This window comes from Venturia canescens, chromosome 3, assembly GCF_019457755.1.
Source record: "Venturia canescens isolate UGA chromosome 3, ASM1945775v1, whole genome shotgun sequence".
NCBI lineage: Eukaryota > Metazoa > Arthropoda > Insecta > Hymenoptera > Ichneumonidae > Venturia > Venturia canescens.
The window spans coordinates 11,195,033-11,219,789 of record NC_057423.1 but is presented as its reverse complement, the minus strand read 5'-3'; the positions used below and the strand labels follow the sequence as shown (position 1 = coordinate 11,219,789).

At 38.4% G+C, this 24,757-nt stretch overlaps 1 protein-coding gene across 1 annotated transcript in view; it reads left to right on the top strand.

The window, feature by feature from the left end:
- Window positions 1–24,757, top strand: part of LOC122407744 (uncharacterized) — a 130,393-nt gene that overhangs the window by 4,292 nt on the left and 101,344 nt on the right. Inside the window, exon 2 of the mRNA XM_043414157.1 lies at window positions 19,897–20,507. Coding sequence (XP_043270092.1) covers window positions 20,177–20,507 — 331 coding nt within the window. The 5' untranslated portion in view covers window positions 19,897–20,176. The remainder of the gene's footprint in view (window positions 1–19,896; window positions 20,508–24,757) is intronic.

Here is a 24,757-nt window from a genome sequence, read left to right as displayed (position 1 = left end):
GTCAAATCTCCATTTACAGTCAAATCGATGATAAACAAATTGATCTTAAAACCAACGGTTTTAATGGATGTGATTTTATTTCGTAAAGATGTTTTGATATAATCAAAATTGAGCAGCAAACCAAAAGAAGCATCAATCTATTTTTCACTTATTTCTAGTTTCTTATGTTTTAGTAAGGCATCAATTATAAACCGGCAATATTCACACGAGATAATAAACTTTGACTAGATAATAAGTCACGTGAACATTTAAGGTAGGAGTCGCGCGACAATCGATATTAGACGAACTCGTGATTTTTAAATTATATCATTTTTACGTGATAAACTTTCATATGGCTAAAGGATTTGATAGGTTACCGAAGATTATATCAAGAAATTTACGATCAAAAATAGAAATATAACACGGTATCTTATGAGAAACCCATCCCGTCAACACTATGATTGCAGAATTCATTTCCTTATCGATTAAATATAGTTTATGTTAAAATTGCTCCTCATAGATTATATTATAAAGATTTTAATATGACCATAAAAATATAGGGTCATTCGAAGAGAATTTTTTAAATAATCTCGATGAAAACTTAGAAAATGGCAGGAGATCGACTGCCATGAAGTGGCTCGATATACTTGGCAACGTTAAGAATGTTTACATATACATATGCATACTTTTCGTGATAGCCGGTGAGTTTGATGGAGGCTAGGATATCTATCGACTGTCAGGTGAGAAGAGAACCGATATATATATGTATATATTGAAAAACGAAGTCAAATAAGCAATCATAAGATATTTCTAATCGTAAATTATTAAATATGATTTTGTATAAATTTATACGAATACAGTTTAAATTGCCCTAAGATTTATTCAATACAGAAAACCTTTCTTATAACCTATTTTATTTCGACAATTAATAAATACTCATTTGACCATAGAATGGCGCGACTCTTACCTTAAACATTCTGAAGAGACGTCATCAGTAAATATCCGAAAGTACTGCCTCGAGTAAGAACGGTACGCGAGTCTTGTCGTAATAATTTTTCGTAAAACTCAATTGGTTTGTTAGTCTTCACTTAAAGTGGCGTAATATGATCTTCGCAATTCGTATTTATCGTCTTCAATAGTAGTGAAATGATTGGGCGGATAAAGTTCGAGTATGAATTTCAGTGCATATTTTGATGCAAAAATCGTTACTTAGTATCTAACTGGCCACTGCTGTTGCCTTCGGGTTCGATGGCTTGAAAAGTGCATTTATAGAGTCGATAACTAAATGCTCGGAGCGGGCGAGGTCCGTCCATTAAAAAAATCCCTCGAACCAGCCCCGTTGCATCTCGTTGTAATGAAAACAGCCTGGAGGAATTGGCTCGTGATGGGGAACCGTGTTACCAGTGCGAGTACGAAAAAAGGGAAAAAAACGTGCATTGGAACTAGGGAAAATAGGACAGCGAGTTATTCGATGCACGTAGCGCGGCAAGAATGAAATTTGTCACGCTGGAAAGTAGGAGCGAATTAAAGAGGGTGAGAAAGCGTGTTGTGCGCGTTCCACGCTTCAGGGAAATAGACTGATGCACGGGAAAGAGGAAGAGCGAAAGAGGAACAATTTTGTGGGCGAGTGAAACGGACACCGTTGCTGGCTCACGGAATAGAAAAATTAAAGCAACGAATACACTGTTGCGTTTTTCATGTATCATTTTACCTTAATAGTAATTGTGTTTGCAGTGGAAATGTTAAATTCGAACAAAAATATATTTTAGCCCGATAATTTTAGAATGATCGGCTCCAAAATTGATGTATTCGAGTTCATTTCTCGTTGTCATCGAGCCCCGGTACACTCAATAAAAGCTAGAGAAAGAAAAGCTGCGTGATTCGATACCCGGAATAAATGCAGTGCGAATGAATGGCAACGTTTTTGCCTTTTTCCACTGTGTGAAACGTTGATTAAATTCTGGCATGCCATTGACTGACTGGTTCAGGCACTTTCATCGCGTGACTTCGAACTCTCCATGTGACTAAACTTTTTTTAACCTCTCAGTGATTTTGACAAAATTTATAAAGTGACGGATCGAATTTTGGGGAGCGAAATTTTACCGGACCGTGGAAAGTCGTCAGTCATTTAATCGCATTCGGTTTTCATTTTAGAATATTTATGAAAATATAAATTTCGACTATTCGATGAAGCGTATTTTAATACGCTTCATTGATATTCCAATGGATCGAGTAGCGAAACCCGAAAGCAATCAGGCTAAAGCCACACGACAAAGGCACATCGACGACGAACTCTCGATCAATCCTCCACCCCCCACTTTGATAATTTTACTTCAATCTCGAGGGCTCCTCAGAATATCCTTGTATCTGAACCGCAAAGGTCTTCTTGGCACTAGTTAATCCGCAACTACGGACACGTGTCGCGTCTCTTGACCGGTCGTTTCCTTCAACTCTACCCTGATTCTATATCGCAGGGGTCGAGTACCTTAATTGCAGGCTTGTCAAAGTGTCACCTGTGATTTTCGATGCAAAATTTCAGCTCGAGACTCATTAACGTAGAATTCTTCTCAACGCTTATGACTTTATTTGCTGAAATAACTGCTCACATTTCGATGGAAACTTCATTTTTACTAGTTCATCAAAGACTTTAATGAATGAAAGCTGAAAGCTCCATCGGGGCACTGAGAAATAAAAAAAAATGAGAGAAAATGGGAGTTACAAATGTGAGCGGAAAACTAAACGTAACAAACAAAAATATTTGCCACGCTTGAATTTCCTTCCGACAAACAGAGAAAAATCTGAGCCCAACACTCTCGAAAGCTCGGAGCTACCGACTAACTAGAAAGGCAGATCGTTTTAATGCGAATTTCTCGACCGTTGATATTTTCACTCTCACATTGAAATACTACCTTAATTTCTTGATACATTTCAGACGAATTTATCGCTCCTGAAATTCTCAATTAAAAATTCACCGCGCTTCGCTATTCAGTCCGTTAATTGCTCCCCATCGCCAGTTCCACTTCCCATAAATTTTCCATTAACGCATTCACCTTCCGATTTTTTAAATTAAATGTTACGTGCAGAAAACGATGAATTGAATTAATTCCTGGAAGCGTTATTTGCCGTTGAAAGGTTGAAAGAAAGCGACGTTTTGTATAATCGATTCGATGTCGATCGCAGCCTTCGAGATCGAATGAAGAAAATTTTTTATATTATTCTTTCCTATTGTTTGTACACAAATACTTTTACAGTTGCCACGTTATTATAAGTTCACCACAAATATAAAATTAGTTTAAGCGTAGCTGATTCACGTCGAATTTATGTTGCCGCAAGCATGGAGTTAAGTTAACACGTGTAGTTCTCGATGTTTCCATAATTCATGACAACAAAATCAATACAGAACTCGCTCGTATAGAATCGTGCGAGCGTGCCGAACCGCATGATCTTGTTTATGGTCCGGCCGCAAAGTCAGAGCCGTTTCTCACATGTAAAGACGAATATGCTGCTCGTGTGTGGTTTTTGCGGTGGCTTTACAATTTATTCATCCTCCGTGTTGCGCAAGCATGAGAAAATCTCAACGAAATTACAAGCGCTTATCCACGTTGAAGGTGACGGAGCTTATCGCAAGCCTTCCATGGTTAGCGATAACTAGCTTCCCCTTGCTTCCCCCTTCGTCGACATGACGTTAATGAACTGGCTTGCATAATTAACGTGAAATTCGGACAAAAAGCGTAGGAAGTTGAAAAGGAATGGAGAAGAAAAAAGCGCGAGTGTGCAAAAAAGAAGAAGAAAACTGCGAAGAAGATCTTGAAACTGGGAGGGAAAAAAAATGTCGAGAAGCGTCAAAGAATTTCACCGCATCTTCGCCGCACTTCGAACTATTTTTTATCTATAAACTTTTTTGTTAATTCACCAGGGCAAGCTTTACGAGAGAATATTTCGCGCTCCAGCCAACTTTTTCATCCTTCATTCATCAATCTCTTTCAGGCTCACCAACTTGACATTCATCGCGTGGATAATTACACGCTTTGATGTAGTAATTAACGTCCGCAAACGCACGACCTCTTTCGGTGCATCGCCCCACGAATCATTCAATTCGTCTTTTGAAAATATCGAGAAAGTTCGTTTCTCTTTTGAGCCTACTTTCGAAACATACTTTTTCTCACGACGAAACCCCTCGAAAAAAATGCATTGAATTTTCATTCGTTTATCAATCCGGCATTGAAAACCGGCCTCGAATAGCTTTTTCCCCTTTTTCCTCGAGTTTCGTGCTCGCGCTCGTGCTCAACCGAACCGCGACGATTCGCGCATATCTGATCGTACGAATGTTCAAGCACAACGTTTAATCTTCCAAACAATTATTCAAACATTTTCTTCACAGTGATCGCGATAAAAGTATTTGAAAGCTTCCACAACGATGCTATTCCATGCTCCATTAATCTATCGCCCATCGATCGTGGGATTGAGTTTTCCGACGCTTTTCCAATCCGTTGTCCTAGCAATTTTTATCGCTGCGTCTAATAAAATAATCGGAGATTCCGTATTGGAGCAGGCTGACGAGTCGAACGAAGCTGAAAAAGCGCCAAGGATTGAGCACAAAATGAAGATTCGCACTGCGAAGAATTGCGAGAACTAGCTGAGAATTTTTTCAAGGAGAAGAGCAAAGAGAAATTCTATGGTGTACGGAGCGGAAATTCTTAACGCTCGGTTACCTTGGGCCACAGTTATCCTCGACTCCTGTAGGATTTCTCGACCCCGCCTCCTCCACTTTCTCACCCTCCTTAAGGATACGTGTGCGTATCCATATTTATATATATTCTTATATATGTATAATGTATCGCTCCGGATAAACTGTTACGTAGGAATAAAGAAACTCGCGAGAGTGCACTTTCTCGTGTGCACCACGCAGCTGGTGAAAAAGGGGAGAGAAAGAAACAAGACGTCTCGTCGACGTTCCGAGACCTCCGGGTGCTCGTAGATTTATCCACGTAATCTTATGTGCATCGTTGTCGTTGAAATTGCTGGGGCGAAAGAAATAAAGCTGATGCTGAAATTTCTGCTGACTTTTTCGAGCTGATGCTGATGCTCGACAGAAAGACTTACTACTAAATTGCGTGCGGGAGCAAAGCTTTCTCACAGTCAAATTCAGAGGGCGGGCCTCTTTTGTATTTTCATATTTTTCTCATTTCATTCGTCGAATTTCATGTTTCATTTCAGCTCTTTGTTGACTCAGTACCAACGTCGACGTCGTTAGTATCTGGAGATTTTTCACGGGTTAGCTCAAGTGAATTGAAGTGATTCGAATTGTCATTGCGAGTTCATTTTAGCTGATGAGAAAATATCGTCGGGAGCTTCATGATTCTGTGACTTTTCCGGGTTATCTCGTCTCTTGAATGATCGATTAGTCGGCACATTTTTTTATTGTTTTCAAGAGCGATGGAATATAAAATCATGAGTCACAGCCGATTGTTAAGGATGTTTGATCTTTGAAGTTCAATATTTCATTGAACATTCTGATACACACTCGGTTGCCCTTGGTTTCGTAATAACTGAATTTAAAAAATGTATTATTCTTGTCTGCTCTTTGTTAAGACTGGAAATCTGTAAAATTTTATTGCCGGCTACGCTTCATTGATTATTCTCCAGAGCATAAAATACTTTTATTATTCGATGCTCCAATGGACGATCCCGAAAGGTAATTAAATTGAGAAAATATCGGGCAACGGTTATTCACGGTTGTACTCTCTTTTCATGCACTTTGACTCATTGGATTTTTTCGAGACCAGTTTTGGAGGATGCTAGGAAAATCTTTTAATACAAACAGCATAAAGAAAATCCGGCCTTTGTTCCTCTCCGGTCTCAACAGCCTTGTGTCATTGTCGATGCTGAAGCTCGGCGAGCACCTTTTTCAAGTTAGATTGAAGGATAAAAGTTTCGTTTTATTATGCTGCTTTTCATTAGCTCGTCAGTGCAGTCGACCTTTTTGGAGCTTATCTTCCTTTCATTTCTGAATAGATATTGAGAATTTTAACTTTTTTTTCTTCCTTTATTACTCCATTCGGACCTGGTAGTTGTCTCTTACCAATGATTCGGTGAGCAATTCAATGAAACTCACATATTTTTCATTGAACCTCTTACTCCTGAGTTCGATCCATCCCGTCCCTCACTGTTGCCATCCTGCTCACTTAATCTAATTAACAAACTTCATTATCCATTCGTGAAGACCTTAAGAAGTTTGCGACCCTAAAAGAATCGAATTGGCAAATGAAGCAATGCTGCTACACCGTTTATTAGCTTCGCGTCACTTATTTTACGCTAATATTGTTCTCAGCGGACGTTGCAACCCGAATATCAACTACCTCCGAACAAAGGGTCGTAAAGTACTCAGTTTAGTGCGGAGAAATCGACGTAGATCGCTCCCTTCTGCTTGGAGCGAGTCGATGTGTTGGTAAAGATGTATACGTCCTTGTGGCTGGTTCTTCGTCCCTCAAATTCAAACAGTTAACCCTGTACGAAGTGCTGTGGGCACAAAACGTGAAATAGAACTTGCTTCCAGAACACAATGCGGCAATCCACAATGGCGAATTTACAGGGCGAGGGGACAGGGGGAAGAGAGAATCGGCGAGAAGCAACCTCCAGCATCCCGGAAAGGACTGGACCAGTGTCTTAGATGTTCGTTGTAAGTTTTGATCAGGAAGCATTCGTGGGCTGAGCTGTGAATTATGGAAATTGGACTGAGAAGAGCGGACAGTCTCGTGTTTTCTTGTTTCTACAGCACATTAATAGACATTTCTATCTGCATACGGAGATCCCTCATTCCCAAAAGCAGCTCCGAGCTTTGGGCATTACAGGCAAGAACAAGATAGTGCGGTAGTTGCGCAGCGCTTCGGAGAAAACAGGATTAATGTAAACGTCACTTTAGAGTTCTAGTGAAACTCGAACAAAAAAAAATCTCGGAAGCATTGCCTGAACTCTGGCGTAGACACCGAGAAAGTTTCGTGTCTTTTTTGTCCTTTCTCTCGTTGTCATCATTCAATGACGTCCCAATTGCGTTCAGTGTGCAGTCAAAAACTTGAAAATTATACAAAAATACTTCCATTTCGTTTGAAAGTACCGGCTCCATCGAAAATATTCCATGAATTTATCTGATACAAATTCACTGAGATAAAATATCCGAATCGTTCCCAGAATATCTTGGGTAGAATATTTTCACTATATGAACGCCATTATTTCATTGTTCCCCGTAGATATACAGCGTGTTTATGTATATTTTGGATTTATATATGGAGCCACGTATAGCCCGGATCGAATATTTCCTTGCTCGGATATTTCGGACGTGCCAGCACGAGCATGGCGGTGCCCACAATTCCTCACTTTTTTTCTCTCCCCCTCCCGAGTCTTCATTATTACCGCGCACCCGTATGTGTATAGACTCGTCGATGTATTTCCGAGTTATGATTCCAACGGGGGATCTCCAATTCCAGTGGCTGATCACGTGGAAAATCCAACGGATACGCGAGTAAAAAATATAAATAAAAAACAGACACACACACACACACATTTGTGTATGTGAGCTTGCTTTATTTATTTGTTTATCGAGTGGAAAAGGAGCGAATATCGTAGGAAATATTTGTGCCGAACAACGAGACTGACTCTCTCTCTCTCTCTCATTTCTAGCTCACATTCTCTTATTTCCTTCCTATTTTCGTACCGACGGATTATAAACAAAAAACATAGCAGTTGTCATTTATTTGAAAATTTAGGAATAAACTCTCGTTCCGTCATTGCCGGCGCGACGCCGTCGAATCTCTTGATGTACGAGGCTTCCTGGTCCCACGGATCTCTCATATTCATCGGGATTTTCGACACGTCAACTCCGCGTGGCTGATAGAGTACATGCGCAAATATACGTGTTGAAATAAAGGAGAATTCGATAAAAAAAATATTGATTTTTATCTTTATCTAAAGCGATTGACGTCTCTTTTCTCAACTTCGTTGATTATGCCAACTGGAAAATTGATTGAGCTACGAGAAACGATTATTTTTCAGAGTACACGGAAAAAACGAGGCCGAAAATTCTACAGGAAAGTACTTAGAATATCTCGGGGACGGTATATACGTACTGGATTGCAGCATTAATTAATTCGAAGAGCAGTAATAACAGTTGTTCTATCCACCATAGTAAAAAGACCAATACCCATACTTTTTATTCAAAAGACTCGAGAGTCTTTTTCTTTATAAGCACAGTAAAAAATGTTTTCAGCCATTTCAAATGTTTATACTGCAAAGTATGCTCGGGCAACCCTGAAAAAAAACTATATGTGTGATAAAATGTAACACGTATTCGGTGTATATTCGTGTATTTATCATAGAACTTACTATGCTGACAGTCAAAATTTGTAATTTAAAATACATTTCCACTTATCACTAAGTGCTAGTCTGACATGATGAAAAACACTCGAAAACAAAACTAGATATAGTTCTGACGTGCATCACTTTTTGCTATCTACATAAAGCTGTTTAGAATTCAAGGGACGAAAAATAAGAAAATTCAAAAAATACTGTGCTGTTTGCATTCGGTGCCTACATAGTTTTAAAATTCTTGAAAAATCATATATTTCTCACTATGCAAAACGAATCCGTTTTCTCCGTGCATGTACTTGCGGTTTTGAAACATACAAGCGTTCGATTAGTTCATAAATGATTTGAAATTTCCAAAGCGACTCGTAAAGAAATATTTGCGAAATGAAATAATTTTCGAAGGTATATTTCGAAGACTCTGGCATTTATTCGATGCAGGAAAACGGTAACATCTGGCAAAAGCGAAGAGATACGGAGGCTTTATCGTGTTCAGGTGTGCTCGTATGAGAACGTATGTTTCGTGGTTAGTTCCAATTCGTTTGATCCAACCGCATTTCCGCGAGGACGCCCACTCTAATCTCATATACGCAGGAGTTACGAATCTGCGGTGGGTGTGGAACGGGATTCCTGTGAACATGCTTCAGTACGAAGGTTTGATTAATTTTTTTCTTCCATAAAATATTGACGAGAAAAGGGTGTGGAAATAAAAAGTTGAATAATCCGAGGGAAAATCCAAAAAAGCTATGGTTCATCCGCTTCGATTGACTCTTCATCCAGAACGCAGTGCAGCAAATACGAGGTCACGTTTCCACACCCCTCCCGAGCCCTTTATTCCGTGAAAATGCCTCGCAACGTATTATATAAATGCTTCAACAAAGTAAATTGAGTGCTGAATCATATAAACCGAAAAAAAAACAAACGAAAAAGCTGCCAAATTCACGTGCTAAGGCTTATCGACTCGCGTTTATATTTCATATTACGAATTCGAACAAATAAACCTTTACCCACTGCCTTTGATCAGAATAATTATTATGATTTCACGTCAACAATTTTCCGTTTAATCGACGCCAATTTTTTTCCTTCATATACCAACGAATACCCGCTTATCAAAAACGCTGCAATTTCGATTTCCAATTAATATTCGATCGTCAAAGGGGTGCTAGAATATCTTCAACGCTCATTCCACCTTTATTTATCTACATTTTGTTCCACTCGAGCGATAGCTTCGATTCATTAATTATCCATCACTCTCGACAAAGTCAAATAAACCATTAATTATTGAAAAGCGACAACAAATAATTAGTATTCCTTTGAACAAGCGTTGTTGTGGAATGATTTTTCTAATAATACCAAACTCAAAGCAGATCGCGAAGAAAATTTCTGAAGCATCGTGAAAACAAAAGAGACGCAGCGTTATATATACGGATAAAATAATGTGACACCTTCATTTTTTGGAGCCATTAAAAATTCCATTCCTGCAAAAGTTTCAGTCGATCAATCATTGATTCTTCCGAGTCCCTTAAAGTTTACATAGACGACGTAATTAATATATAACGAGTTATGGAGTAATGAGAAAGGATCTAGTGGCGATTTCACGGACAGGGGATCCAATCGCGAAGAGAAGACTTGATAAAAATTTGATTGATCGAGTATTTCCCAGTGGTGTACAGGCTTCTTCCAAGGGGAAGAACGTAACGTTGAATGAAGGAAGGGAGCGAGTGCAGAAACAGGGAGAAAAGACGCGTTATCGGGCCGTTAAGATGTGCAGGGAATTGCTCGTGGACGGGTGGCGTTAAGGGAGGTGGGAAATCGGGAATGATGTATAGAAGAAGCGAAGGCTATACTTCTCCATATAAATTGGATGTATATATATCGTAACGGTGATCGTAAAAATCAAACTATCCAGATCTGAGAGAAATCCACGCTATACTTTCAACTTCACCGATAAAATTAAATGCTCCTCGCGATTTCACGATCGATTACGATTTCCTCTTCTCGCCTCGTCGCCTATAGAAAACAAAGACAAAAGTGTTATCCGTTCGCGAAGAATATCGCGACCCAGCACCAAATGGAACGTTAGGAATTAACGATTTAATTTCCATTTTGTGACATTAGAAAAGTGGGACGTTCTCGACGGTTTTAAAACGAATTTCTATCACACGTAAGAAATAGCTTTGACAAGGGTGAACTTTCATAAATATCAGCGGAAGCTCACCATCCTTTGAGACAGGCTCAAACGCTTCCTGGTCATCGAAAAATTCGCGGAGCAAGCCATCCAACGAGAAATGAATTAAAAAAAAAAAAAAAACAGGAAAAATCGTGATTATGAAAAATATGAAAAACAAGTCTTTTTACGAAATATTCAAGCTTGAACGTGAAAATGAATAAAAATATGGATTCTCTTTGAAAAAAACCGTATGTCTGTGAATTTTTATCAACAACTTTTCAAAAGTCCATAAAATTAACGCCATCCTTTCAAAGAATATTGAAATTCTACGAGTAGATTTACGTATTTAATTTGAGACGACATTGATCACAGCAGCGTGAATTTCCATCAAAGCGAGGTTAGCTCGCGGCGGAGAAAAAATATATCGAGAAAATAAAAATAATGAAAAAAAGAAAAGTAAAGAAAAGATAAAAAAAATGACAGGAATAAATATCAGATCAGTCGATCGCTGCGTGGGCTGTGGTCGAAAGGTACGTGGACAGACAGGAAATGGAGAAAAGCGCGAGATTCGCGCTGGGCGTTTGTAAAAGTGCTTTCCGACCGTTTGTTGAAAGCCGTAGGGATTGATCTGGTCTCTATACAACATTAATATAACTATATACATATATTTGAATCTATAAATGCGTATATACGTCGGGATACTGAGAATTCCATTGAACACGAAACTTCGTTGAACAATTGACGAAGCGAGATACGTCGCTAGAGCTGGGAGACCTTTGTAAAAAAGATCGAATTGTTACGCATGCAAGTGCATCGAAAAACATTCGAGATACGTACTACAATAGCGATGAAAATGGATTACTGCACTCGCAATCGGTCTTTTTATTGCTCGGACGTTTAAAAATTCATTCGAGTTCACTCCATCGAACAAATTTATTGACCTGGATAATCACAGGATCCTCACGTTCTGCAGTGTCCTCCAATCTCTCATTGATTTGATCCAGAGTCCTCCATTTTTTTGAATGACAATGTCGACTTGAATTATCGTTGATGTCGTTGACTCGTTTTCCTGTTGGAACTGTCATATTTGCAGCTATCAAACGGATTTTTCCCTAATGCCTCTTGCAGCTGGGAAATCACGTGAAAATTATCGTTTTCTATAATATATGATTTGGGGTAGGGTTCAATATGTCAAATAACCAAATTGTAAAACGCTTGATATTTCGAAATTTATTAAGTTGTTACCTAATTTTTTAAGTTGTAATATCAGATTGGAGAAAAATAAGTAATTCGAAATTATTATTTCCGATCGACTATTTAGCAGATTACGTGTTTAACCGAATGTTCCTTCTTTGAATTAGTATTTACTCAAAAATATATATTTCGATAGTTCTCTTTTCGAATGCAATTTTAACAGACCATACGAATGTCAAAAATTCTTATTTTCGAATTCAAAATGGAGAGTATATGTTTTATAAATAGACCAGGATTTAGAGCAGCAAAAAATCGAAAGTGAATTTTTCGAGCCTATAAAACTTAGATATGTAGAGTAGCAAATGATTAAAAAAAAACGAAAGTCAAAATGGCGATGTTTGAAATTAGAGATAACCAGTTTGAATAAGTGAGTGAGTGAAACGCGTGCATTTTGAGCTCTGCTGCATTTCTTTATTTTGATCGGTCGACTTTCTAACGCGTTTCACCATTTTGACCGTTCGATTTTTTGGTGTTTCAGTATTTCAACCTCAGTAATATTTAGTCTTTTGTTATTATATTTTCGAATTTGTGAATATTCACAGTATTGCTGGTGTAGTAATTTATGAATCATTCGAAGTTTATAAACTCAAGATTTCAGTTGTCCGAAATTTTAATCATTCTAACATTTTATCCCCATCCATGATTTGTTATTAATGAAAATAAAGTGGAAGAATTGATTGGAAATGAGAAAAAAAATATTATCGCCATCATAAATTTGTTATCTATTTTGGCTGTTAGATTTTTTTCAGTTGAAGTAGCAAATCCTGTCCCCCGAAACGTCGATCTCTTAACGCCTCTTGTTTTCTCGATGGATATTAAAAAAAAGCATCGGCACGTATACGATGAGCAATATGAAGCGCGTAAGAGTGCTCTAATAAAAATAATATTACGAACCACGTACGTGAAAGATTTCTCTCTTTTAGCGCGCACGTACTGCGCTCTCCCGCTACAGCAAAACTTTACATTCCAATATTTGTTCCGATCGCTTCGTCTTTTCGTGCTTATAAAAATATTGAGATTGCGCTGGTGGGTGTGTATCGCAGAGAAAGAAAATACACCGCGAGAAAGGGAGAAAACAAAAGAATCAGGGATAAAAAGCAAGATCGTATATTTGTTCGGACGGTGGCAGGATTCGACCTCGGGAATCTCAGAGGTCCATTTTCTCCGAGAAAAAGATACTTTCCGATTTAGAACCGATAGGGAAGAAGCGTCTCTCTGGAAATATACTTTTCTCTACACTTTCTTTTATCTTTCTCGTGTGCTCTTCAAAGCTACTAAAAAAAATCCTACAATCCTTGTATACTCGTAAAACAAAACAGTTTTACGTAATCCTACTCTAACGTACGCTTCATAAAAGATGTGAAAACATGATCATTTGAGCACATTTATATTCCGTGAATCCGTCCAGTCGATGCTACATTCTAAAATCGATTGAAAAAATGTTTGTTAGTAATAATTGGAAAGAATATCATGAAAAAAAGAAGCATGCCGACAGGTATTTTCCATTCTTCGAAAAAACCAGCAAAACCGGGCAAACCGTATTTTTGACTTTTCGCGTTTCTGCTGCCATGAAAAATCGTTATATTCATTGCTACATGTTATTAAATTCACCTGCGAGAGTTGAATTCATGAAACAGGGAGAGAAAATAGTTCTGTGAACATTTTGAAATTTTTCATGATTTCGTAAAAAACAGAACAATTGAATTTCAAAACAAAAAAGCGATGGACTGTATATTTACCGGAAGAAACATACGACCGCTGCGAGAATTTTTCGGTCCGTAGTTTGACAGAGTTTTCATGCTTTTTTCGAGCGCGGCTGAAAGCTCGACCTCCCGTAACAATCAAAACGCTCTTTTTTACGCGTGCCGCCTGTTAGTCGACGCGATTTTTGGGTCTCATATTTCATGGAAAATATTGCTTTATGTTCTCATGTATACCAAGGGCCAAGCATCAATATCCTTCGTGGTACTCCGCCCCCGATTTTCCCCCAGACTTGGAACGCGAATATTCCATATGAAAAAGGGCAAGATTACTTCCGGCTGCTTTTTTAAAAAATCTCCAACGATGTACCTGGGGCATCGTAATCTCGACAGGCAAACAAACTCATCGGTAGTATCGGTGCTCTGGTATCAATTTATTTTTTACAGCTCGAGATTAACTTTTTAATATTTCACAATATTCCCGAATTTCCATTCGTTCTCCTCTCGTTTCTCATGCTGTAAAAACGACGAGTCCTTTCCATGATGGAAACGTGCTCGAATGTGAATAACTCAAGAGCATTACCGAGAAACTAGAATTGTTTTTCTTTGGGAATTCCGGTGTCGGTGTTCAAATTGCTATTTTCCTTGAACGACGAAGGGATCGTGGGAATTTTCACGATTCTGTCGATTGAATTTCAATTATTCATGCACAAGAAGCTTCCCAAGGGATGAAATAGGACGAATATTGTATCATTCCCTTCGTACCCTTTAACACTCAATCCAGTGCTCCTTCTACAGTAAACTGGTTTTCCTTCGCTTATTTTCACAACAGAACATCGGAGCTCTCTTATCTGAAACTTTGAAGCATCGCATCGTTTAGTTAATTTGAAAAACCTCAGTGCTCGCGACATGCTACGCTCCGCTGTACTCAGCTTCTTTCAGACATTTACAAGGAGAAAACAAGACTTCTTGTTAGACGTTTTATTTCTGCTGTAGCTATTCCGCCCTTCTGTTATGGGGATTATTAAAAAGTAAGCACTCGAAGTAACTGAAGATAGTCTGCGCCAGATATTGTTTTCGTAATCTGCAATTTCAGTGCCTCACTAAAAACCCAGACAGGATGATTATGTTTTTCGAGCAGAGTTCAGCTTCATTTTTAATTTTGTTTTCATTAGATTATGAAGGAAATGTTGAACAAAAAAGTTACGAAGTTTCATTCGAAATGGCACTCGAGAAAGCCCTTTTTGCATGGCTAAAAGTCGAGCCTCCGAAAAACAAGGTTCACCATATTGTCGTAAAGTGCAGATCCTTATTCTGAGTGAGCAAAGAGTGCTCAAAGAAGCAAAATTCGTAGTTATAAGTTCTGAATGAAAAAAGTGGATGAGTATTGATGAGCCGGAGCAAGCGTGTTAATGAGTTTACCGTGACAAAGTGGAACGCAGTTCCGGGGGTTCGCTTTAACTGGCCGTTGCCACACTATTTTCTAAGTACATTTGCATTCATGGTCCTGTGCACGAATGCCCAAATACTCGTCTCTGTAGGTGTCTCGATATGAATGTATTTAATGTAAGATAAAGTCAGCACGTAAAATAAATAGCCACAGCTAACAACTCTGCCGGGTTCGTTTTTGTGTAAGATTAATTAATCGTGGAATACACACAGCACGTAACGCTCCGTTTGAATTGTTGCAAAGGCTATTGTTACCTATTCAGTAAAATATGAAACAGTTTTTTTTTCATTATCCCTCTTCTCTGCCACTTTTCAAATCTACCCTCATTTTTCACAATCATTAATCCTTCTTCGCTTCCCCCCTCACGTCCCTTCCCGAGGAATTCCGGTTCTGGAATTTTTTTAGCCTACAAAACATGCAAACAACGAAAAAATGGAGGAGGAACGTCTCGTTTTATTGGAAATTTTCTGGTATACAACCGGCACTTTGTTATTCTCTATTTCATTTGGGCTCTATGCATGTGTAATAAATCAAACGTGGATGCGCACGCGATGATTAATTAACCCAGCTTTTGTTGTCTCGGGCTCCCATTCCGAAATAAACGCTCTACTCTGGAATTATGGAATTAGGCGCATAAAAAGTTTCTCAGCTGAATTACGAAATATCGTATTTCGGTATTCCCCCCTGCTTTTTCTCTCTCTCGCTCGCTCTTTTTTCCCCCTTCTTTTCCGTGATGTTAAACGTTTTTTTTATCTCGTGATACAATTTTTCGCCTTCTCAATTTCATCTTCTCCAGAGTAGCGAGCAAAGACTCGAAATTCAGCGAGAAAAGTTTCGATGAAAGTGCCGAGTTGAGAATTTTTCTTCTTATCGCGCGCTCACCATTTTGTTCGAGGAAAAGAAACAGGATGAACGGTGCAAGCAGCACGATAAAGAAAATCATGGAAAGTCCGTTATTTGTTTTTGCTGCGGGCTATCGAAAAAAATGATAATTCCTTCAAGCTTTAATATTGGTCGGAAATTAATTCCTACTGAAAAAAAGTTTTTACGATTAAAAATGTTGACACGCGACTCAACACTCGAGAAGAATTTACATCATGGGATCGAACATCTCCGCAAACTGCGTCGCTCCAAAATTTGTTGTCCTTCGACAAAACGTTTCGTCAATGATATGATTATGAACGATATCAATTATGAACTTTGCTATCAGACTTGTAACGAGGAAGGTGCATGCGAGGGAAAATTAATTTCTATTCACGTAATATAACTTTGGATGTATCGTTCTTCTTCCTATACACGCACACACGCGCGCACCAGGAAGCGAGTGAAATTTGAATTTCGGTGATGCATCGTGTGACCAAGCATGGGAAAACGCTAATCTTGCGCGTGTCAACAATTAACTAACGAATTTTCGTTGACAATATACTAACGAGTTTGGAATTTTGATTGGCGATAACTCGTTAATTAAACGGGCCAAAAACGCTCGCACGTTTCTCGTCTACATGACTTATTATGCTCTATTAAAAATACAATCTGAAAAAAAAAACAATCGATTTTAACTGAACGAATTTTTCAGTGACAAACTTACTCCCTACACTTTATCAATAATTCACAAAATAATTAGTATATCCTGAAATAATTGAGTTTCTCTATATGTACGTAGCACCATAACGATCATCTCTTCGCTATTGCAACAATTTCCAATAGTCCGAAACACAACGAGACTTTGCTTCTCTTTGTGTGCCCCAATTCAGGACTCAACTGGATTACTAGTGAATCCGCATTGATTGAAAATACACGAAGTGCGACATGCTTATTGATACATGGAATACCGATCAATTTCATCGTTTGCCACTGTCTTCTTGTACAGAGCAACTAATAATCGGCTCTTTATTGAGGACTCGCACCACTGTGCATTTGATTATAATGAGCACTATTCAATCGAACGATAACTTTGTCGAATATTGAATCATATCTCACATGTATTTTCTAGTCCAATGATCGCGGGATACGCTTCCATCTCTCTTCACCTGTCACATCACATTAACGTGGAATCTGGTAGATTAGTGTGACGCGAGCGTGCGATAGAGAAATGGCCGATCTTATTCTATTATTGAGAAAAGTGTCGACTTTTCGAAGCGATTTTGCCCAATTAAAAATTAGCAGGGATAAAATGTTAGAATGGATAAAATTTCGAACGGCTTAAATCTTGAGTTTATAAACTTCGAATGATAATATGGAGACAGATCAATTCGAGTAGAGCTTCGAATGTCGAAAATAAATAAAGTAGAAACTTTGAAGTCCCAAGCACGTTTTCATCGAAAATAGAATGTAAACAATCGTCCATAGAACGACGACTAAAATATCGATTTTCCGAAAAATCGATTATCACTCTTTCGATTCGTAAATTACTACGATCAGCAATATTATAAATATTTGCAATTTCGAAAATATGATAACGAAAGACTAAATATTTTGAGGTTGATATACTGAAACACCAAAAAATCGAACGGTCGAAATGGTGAAACGCGTTAGAAAGTCGACCGATCAAAATAAAGAAATGCAGCAGAGCTCAAAATGCACGCGTTTCACTCACTCACTTATTCAAACTGGTTATCTCTAATTCCAAACATCGCCATTTTGACTTTCGTTTTTTTCAAATCATTTGCTACTCTACATATCTAAGTTGTATAGGCTCGAAAAATTCACTTTCGATTTTGTGCTGCTCTAAATCCTGGTCTGTTTATAAAACATATACTCTCCATTTTGAATTCGAAAATATGAATTTTTTACATTCGTATGGTCTGTTAAAATTGCATTCGAAAAGAGAACTATCGAAATATATATTTTCGAGTAAATACAAATTCAAAGAAGGAACATTCCGTTAAACACGTAATCTGCTAAATAGTCGATCGGAAATAAGGATTTCGAATTACTTATTTTTCTCCAATCCGATATTACAACTTAAAAAATTTCGAAATATCGAACGTTCTACAATTTGGTTATTTGGCATATTGAATCCAACCCGATTAAACGTTTGGTAAAGCCCTGAAATAGAGGAACGTTCATGGTTATCCGATACTGGCTATAACATTTGTTTTTAATTTGAAATTGATTAGCCTGAGTAATTAATACCATAAATTGATCGTTAAACCCCTTTTCCCCTCATTCTTGACCGTGAATAATTTTCAATCAAGGACTCGATCGATCTGAACGATTTTTCCGTATCCTTGGGCATCGAGCCAAAGGACTTTCCAATCCCCAATCGCTCAGGGGCCGGAAGCTAATTTTATTCTGATTATCGATCAAAAGCATCGGCAGCCCTTTTCTAATCGTCAGCCCCGCTCCTCTCTTCATTACCGTCTTCATATTCTACTTAACGCTGTTTTCAAGGGAACTTTCTTGAAATTATGAATCTCGAATGGAGTTGCTGCCATATAATTTTTATTATTTTAATGAAGTTCTGAGACATTTTAAAAAAGTCATAAACTTTGAAGGGTGCGATTGACGTGGCCTCAATTTCGTGCATTACGACTTTTTTAAAAACTTAACATTTTTTATAGGAGTTTTGAAACAGGTAAGGCCAGATGTAAATATTGAATTGCCGCGTTTTTTCATTGTACAAATAAGCGGAGTGAATTTACCGTCAAGATACGACAGCACTAATTTATATGGGCGCGGAAAAGGGAACGTAAAAAGTGAATGAAAAAATTGGAGGCACCAGGCTCTTTTGGTACTGAAGTTTCAGTACGAAGTTAATGAAATTCTATCACGGGTTAAATATCGCTCCGTCCGAACCGCGGTTTCTTTACGTTCACGTTCAATTATGAACTCCAAAAGTTTGGCTCTTGACACGGTTGAACGACGTCTATTCATTAAGGCAACAGTAAATTGAAGGAACGGAAAAATTTCCAAACCTTAACCGAACACAGTCTCTAATTGAGCGAATATTTATTAGCTCCCCGGTAAATCGCCCCCTGCACGAAGGATTTTTTTATACATCTGTTGATGAAAACGAAGTCGCGCAGTAAGTCCATATACAAGCGACTTTGAACTTCACTCCTCGGGAATTTCTGAAGCGACTGACGGAAGAGCGTTGAAAAAGATTCGGCATAATAATGAGAATATCGAATCGCAGTTGAATTATGATTCTCGGAATAGTTTTAATCAGTACGAACTTTTGAATCACTAATCGTGACAAAACGTTCCCGATCGAAAGTCGCACAAAATCCTTTCCTCGGAACCTTCAATCGGAAACTCTGGTTATTAGTAATCACTGGTGCCCAATCAGTGGAATCGAAGATCGCTATTTCGCTGTTCATCTTAACGAAAGTCGGAGGGAAAGAGCAAGAGAGAGAGAAAGAGAGAAGCAGCTAGAGATCCGGGGTAATCAATCGTCGTGCTGCTCCCTAACATTGTTTACATAGCGTCTGTTGTTCGGCAGTACTATTCTAGCAGCAATTAATAGAGTCCCATCCACAAGCAGACTGTATTCTGGAGCTACACAATCTGCCAAACTTGCATCAAACAACTTCGACCATTTCTCTCCCTGCAAAATGACAATTTTGCTGTTTCGTGCTTTATGCGGCATTAACGAATACACGAACTCTGGAAAGCCTGTAACTTCTGGGTCGAAGTCTGTCCATGTAATCCCATTGAAATAAAATGTCTGGCGTTTTCAGTTACGTAAATGTTTCGAAGGGTGTTTAATCGGGCGACGTGAATGAATCGCAGAGAAAGCTTTGTTTTCCTGGCTCGTATGTGCATCCGAACCGCCACACTTTCGCAATCCATTAATGGATCAATCTTGTAGGATTCAGTTTCGTTTCGTTTCGTTTTTTTTTACATGGAGAGCAAACTCCACGACACAGCGATTTTTTATCGTTAACTTTTATTGAAGTTTTGTATGAGATGCTGATTCGCTCATCATTTTGATTGTTCAACAAAAAAATATTCTTACAAAGACTGCTTAATTTATGTTACAGGAATTCAGCACTCATCGAACGGATGGAATAATCGGGAAGTCACGAAATCTTCTGATTTTTAGTGATTTTGAGCCGAATACTGCGTGATTACAGAGTGCATCGCGCAGTTTTTTCGTCTCCTCTAATCGTGCAGTCCTCAATCGTCAATAAATCGAATCTGCGGAGTAACATCAACAGCCATGTGATTTTTAAGGATTGTGATCACAGTGAAAAAACATGAGCAGGATTTTATTCGTTCAGTGATCTCGTAATATCGCGAAGAGAATAAAGTTTGATAGAAATGACGCGATTAGCGAGAAGTTCAGGGAGTAGAATGTTACGACGAATCATAACAAATTTGACGACAACCGCGAGTATAGTGGTTGTGACCGCTGGAGCAGCGAGTATATCGCCAACGGATCCATCGATCGAAGAGAGATCGAGCCAGGACCCTCTAATCCCGTCACCCTCGCCACCAACCATGCTGGCTCTCGCGATTACCGATAGCGTGACAATTCCGGCTAATCCGTCCATGGCCTTAACCAGTCCCGTGGTTACGACCACGGCTAAGCCCGACCAGCACGTCTACAATTCCACGGGCTGTCTTGTCGAGCAGGATGAAATCGAATACAGTGAGTACGAGACACAATAAAAACCGGAGTTAAATGAAAATGGAATGAAAACGGTAACGAGATCAAACAGTTGATGAGGTTTTCAACACTGAAGAACAGAAAAACTGCACATTTTCAATGACACCTGATAAAATAATGGAATAAGATAAACATTTTTTCACGCGATCAGTGACAATACATTTTATTTCTAGAAACATGAGATAAATTGTGTGAAAATGTTGAAATAATTGTTAACCCTCCGTGGTCACCAGGGGTTAAAATGACCCCAAGCGCAACTTTAATTTAGAGATTATAAATTATCGGTGCCCGGGGAAGCTGGTTAAAGAGGGTGGCTACCGACGATACAATGTTGCCATGCTAAACCATGTTAAATACATTAAAAATTTCAAAATTATAAGAATTTAACAAAATTTGGTGAACATATTCTTTAGGGCCAAATTTGACAATACAAATTTTTTAAGATTTTTCTTCTGTACAATTATCGAGTAATTGATCACTAAAGTTCAAGTGTATAAGCATAGCGTTTCCATATATATAGGTATACATTCCGAGCATAAGAAATCTGCTTTAATGCGTAATTACTCGATAACTAAGCAAAAGAAAATTTTGAAAAAAATGGTGTCTTCGCACTTGATGTTGAAGAACATTATCACCAAATTTGATCAATCTCTTATCATTTTGACGAGTGTCGCCACCCTCCTTAAACCATTTTCAGAGTTATGATTTTTTCTAATGAATAATGGTTTTCTCTTAAACATATGGCCTCATTGCTGATTTCTTTCGCCATTTTGAAAATTGGATAAAAACTTTTTCCCGTGACATTCTTAAACTGAAAGGTTCAAACTAATATCCTGAATTTTTGTGTGTCGTTCGGTACGATACTGGCAACGTGGCAAACACATGGCTGGGGTCATTTCGACCCCATGTGATCACGAGAGTTAATGGGTTACTGATAATTATTGCACTGGGGGTAAAAATATCAACTGGTATCATTGTGCAAATAATTTTATAAAAAATGAGAAAAATTAATGTTGAGGAATGGGTAAACTGAAAGCCAAGTTATCGAAACACCAAAATGTCAGAATACAAACTGTTATTAACATTTTTTTTTATTTTTATTTTTATTTTTTTTATAGTTAATAACATAGATCATTAATTTTGACCGAGAACGGTGCAGATTTTTTTTCGACAAACCAATTCCAATGACACCGATTTCCATTGATTCGACTATTTTTTTCTGAGTCCATCGATGAGAAAATCAAAATTTCCTACGTGTCAGAATTTCCGGCATGATGAAAAAAGGGACATTGAGTGTTGACAACCTCTAGAATTAATGAAAGAAACGATCACGTTTCGAATCTCATTTCAGACGTTGTCATCATCGCGCCCTTGTCTTTACACGTGGCACTTTTATCGAAAGGTCTACGTTTGTTTTCTCTCGAAACTCTTTCGTACACCCTTCAGACATTTATATGCGTCTACCCTCACGAAAGACCCAAAAGTGGGGAACAATCCCCTTTCGGCTGACAATGAAAAATAGTGCCTGAACACCCTCGGTCCAGAAATGACCCTGTTTGACTCGAAATCGTTGGAGAAACGACTGAAATCGATGTATGAACAATATAAAAATACACCGATGACGATCAATGTGGGACTCTTACGATTCTCAAAATTTCATAAATCCCCGTCAACGAACGTTTAGTTTCCCATTTACTTTTCTGTCAAGCAGCTTTCCCCCTGAATTCTGTTCTCCCCATCTAAATCATCAATAATACACGCCAACAAAGTTCATAGATCTTTTAAGCTGCTTCGTTCGCTCCTATTACGACAACTTCCTTAAATTTTCGCGTTTGAACCCTCAATTATAAGAATTTTAAAAAATCGGCGAGTTTGACAAACGTTATTAATAATAAGGTACAGCTGCGGATCCAGTGGCGGTCATTTGACCCTTTGTTACGCAAGAGTAAATCTTCCTCCAGCATCTTCATTCTTGTCTGACCACTCGTTGGCTACTCCACTAGCATACTAAAAGCGCACCGCGGCAAGAGAGGCTTGCGGTTCGCTTGGCAGCCACGTTCGGGTCGATACGCGAGGCATACGAATTCTACACCACCGTTTGTGCAGTCCCCGCTGTTAGTAGTACCACCACTACTATGCCTAGCACTGTATCCACCCGTTGAAAGGACTGCAAGGCCGCTCGCACGAAGTTGAGTCGACCCGAGTTGGGCTTGGTGGCCTCGCCCGTTCGTCGTTGACGCGCCCTCTCGTTCTTTCCTTTATTTCATTTTCTACTCTTATTCCGTCGATTAAATCCGATCCGAAATAAGCTCAAAACGATTTGAAAAAATTCTGTGCGTGCGTTGATATTCGGTGATGAATTTAGAGATGAAACTCATGGTGGTAGCGGAGAATTTTATTCCAAAATGAGTTTTTAATTTGTAGACGTGATCAGGACATTTCAGAATCGAAATTCATAGAAAAATATTTTTCACCCACTTTAATAATTTCAGCAGTTTTTTGTTACAGTTACTGAAAAGTAGTTGAGAAAATTGACGTTGGCTCCATTAGCAGTTTCGTTGATAATTTCTGTATCCTCTGAGCAACGTTTTCATCGAGTGTAAACTTCCGAAACACTTACTACCGTGTTCGAAAAACTCAGCGATGTGAAAATCATCATTCGCTCGTTCAAGATTTTCATTGAAAGAACTCGAAATAATGAATTGATCGAGGTTAAATTGAGGAAATTCATTGCCGTTCACTAATGAGTGAACTATTTGTAGATCGTTGATTACGCAACACGACATAAAAATCCAACAATAAAAAAATAGTATAATACTATCTCAGAGCTTATTTTTCACCAATAAAAGAACAGAGTGAGAGAAAAATGGGCTTAAAAGATTACGCGTTTTGTCCCGGATGAACGAGCCCGTTGTTCTCGTCCTTTGTATATGGAAACGTTAACAGGTGCGAGGACAAAAAACCAGAGGATCGAGGCCGAGAGTGAGAAGTTTTACGAGCTGTGCTCTTCCGTTGTGTAAACTCGTCGATCACCGATAACTTCTCCCTTCAATGCATAAACGCGAATTACATTGTAGCGTTACGCTCATCCCTCGTATCTTCGACGAAAGATGGCACTGCAAATACTCTTTCTTGCCAACTACTTTTATCCTCGCTGCAAAGATCGACCGAAAAATTTGATGGCACGCTCTTCGAACGAAAAGCATACAATGTGGTACGTAACCCTGTAACGAGATTTATGATAATGCAATCTATCTTTAGTGCCGAAGCGTGAATCCTAGACGAGAAAAGCTTCGCACACTATTATCACGCATCGAGGAAAGCTCCGAGGCGTATACCGAGCTAGGAGAAAAGTGAAGATAAGTAGAGGAGAAAAACAGCAGCTGAAGAAAGATAGCAGCGACGGAAATAAGATCGAAACACTTTCTTAACTAAGAGACAGTAGAAAAGTTTACTCAGCGTGACAGCTACTCTCGTGAATGCGGCGATCCAGGCATTTTCATAGTACTTGAACGCTAAACGAGGGTGCGTGTGTGCGTTTGGGATGCTGCGCAACAAATATCCAACTATACTCAAGTACTTTTAATCTCGAAACAAATGAAATTTTCAATTACTCTGTTTCGAACTACTCAGTTTCAATTAATATTAAAGAGCTGAAAAAAAGTACCTACGAGAAGAATTTCCAAAAGTTCTCATCAACAATGTACACGAACAGATTTTAAATAGTTCGGCCGTTTAATAAAGTTCGGTTTATATCGCGAAGAAAATTTATTGCAGATTCCGTTTCTTTAAAAAAACATTATCTTACGGGGCTTTTAAGAAAGAAAGCATGAAAAAACTTTGGTTTTTAGAATGTTGAAAGCGAATATCAGTCATTACGTTGAACTGCTGGTAACAGCCGATTAAACTTCGGGCAAATTCGGGAATTGGGGAAATTTCATTACGTTTATTTTTGAGACTGACTCGCGTGCTTTCATTCGTCTAGTCGCTTCGCTTTTTTCAATGAATTGATCATCCCTTTTTCTCGGTGCCATTAAACCGATATAAACTTTCTTTCGCGCAACAAAAATGTTCCCTAAATTATGTGTATTTCAAGTGTCACCGCACCTACTCAATCATTAAATAGTCAAGTTGAAGTACAAATTTGATCTTTTATGATATTTTTAATGCATTTTATTACATTCTTATGATAAAAATATTCTCAATGTAAGTGTTCATTGATTTTATTTATA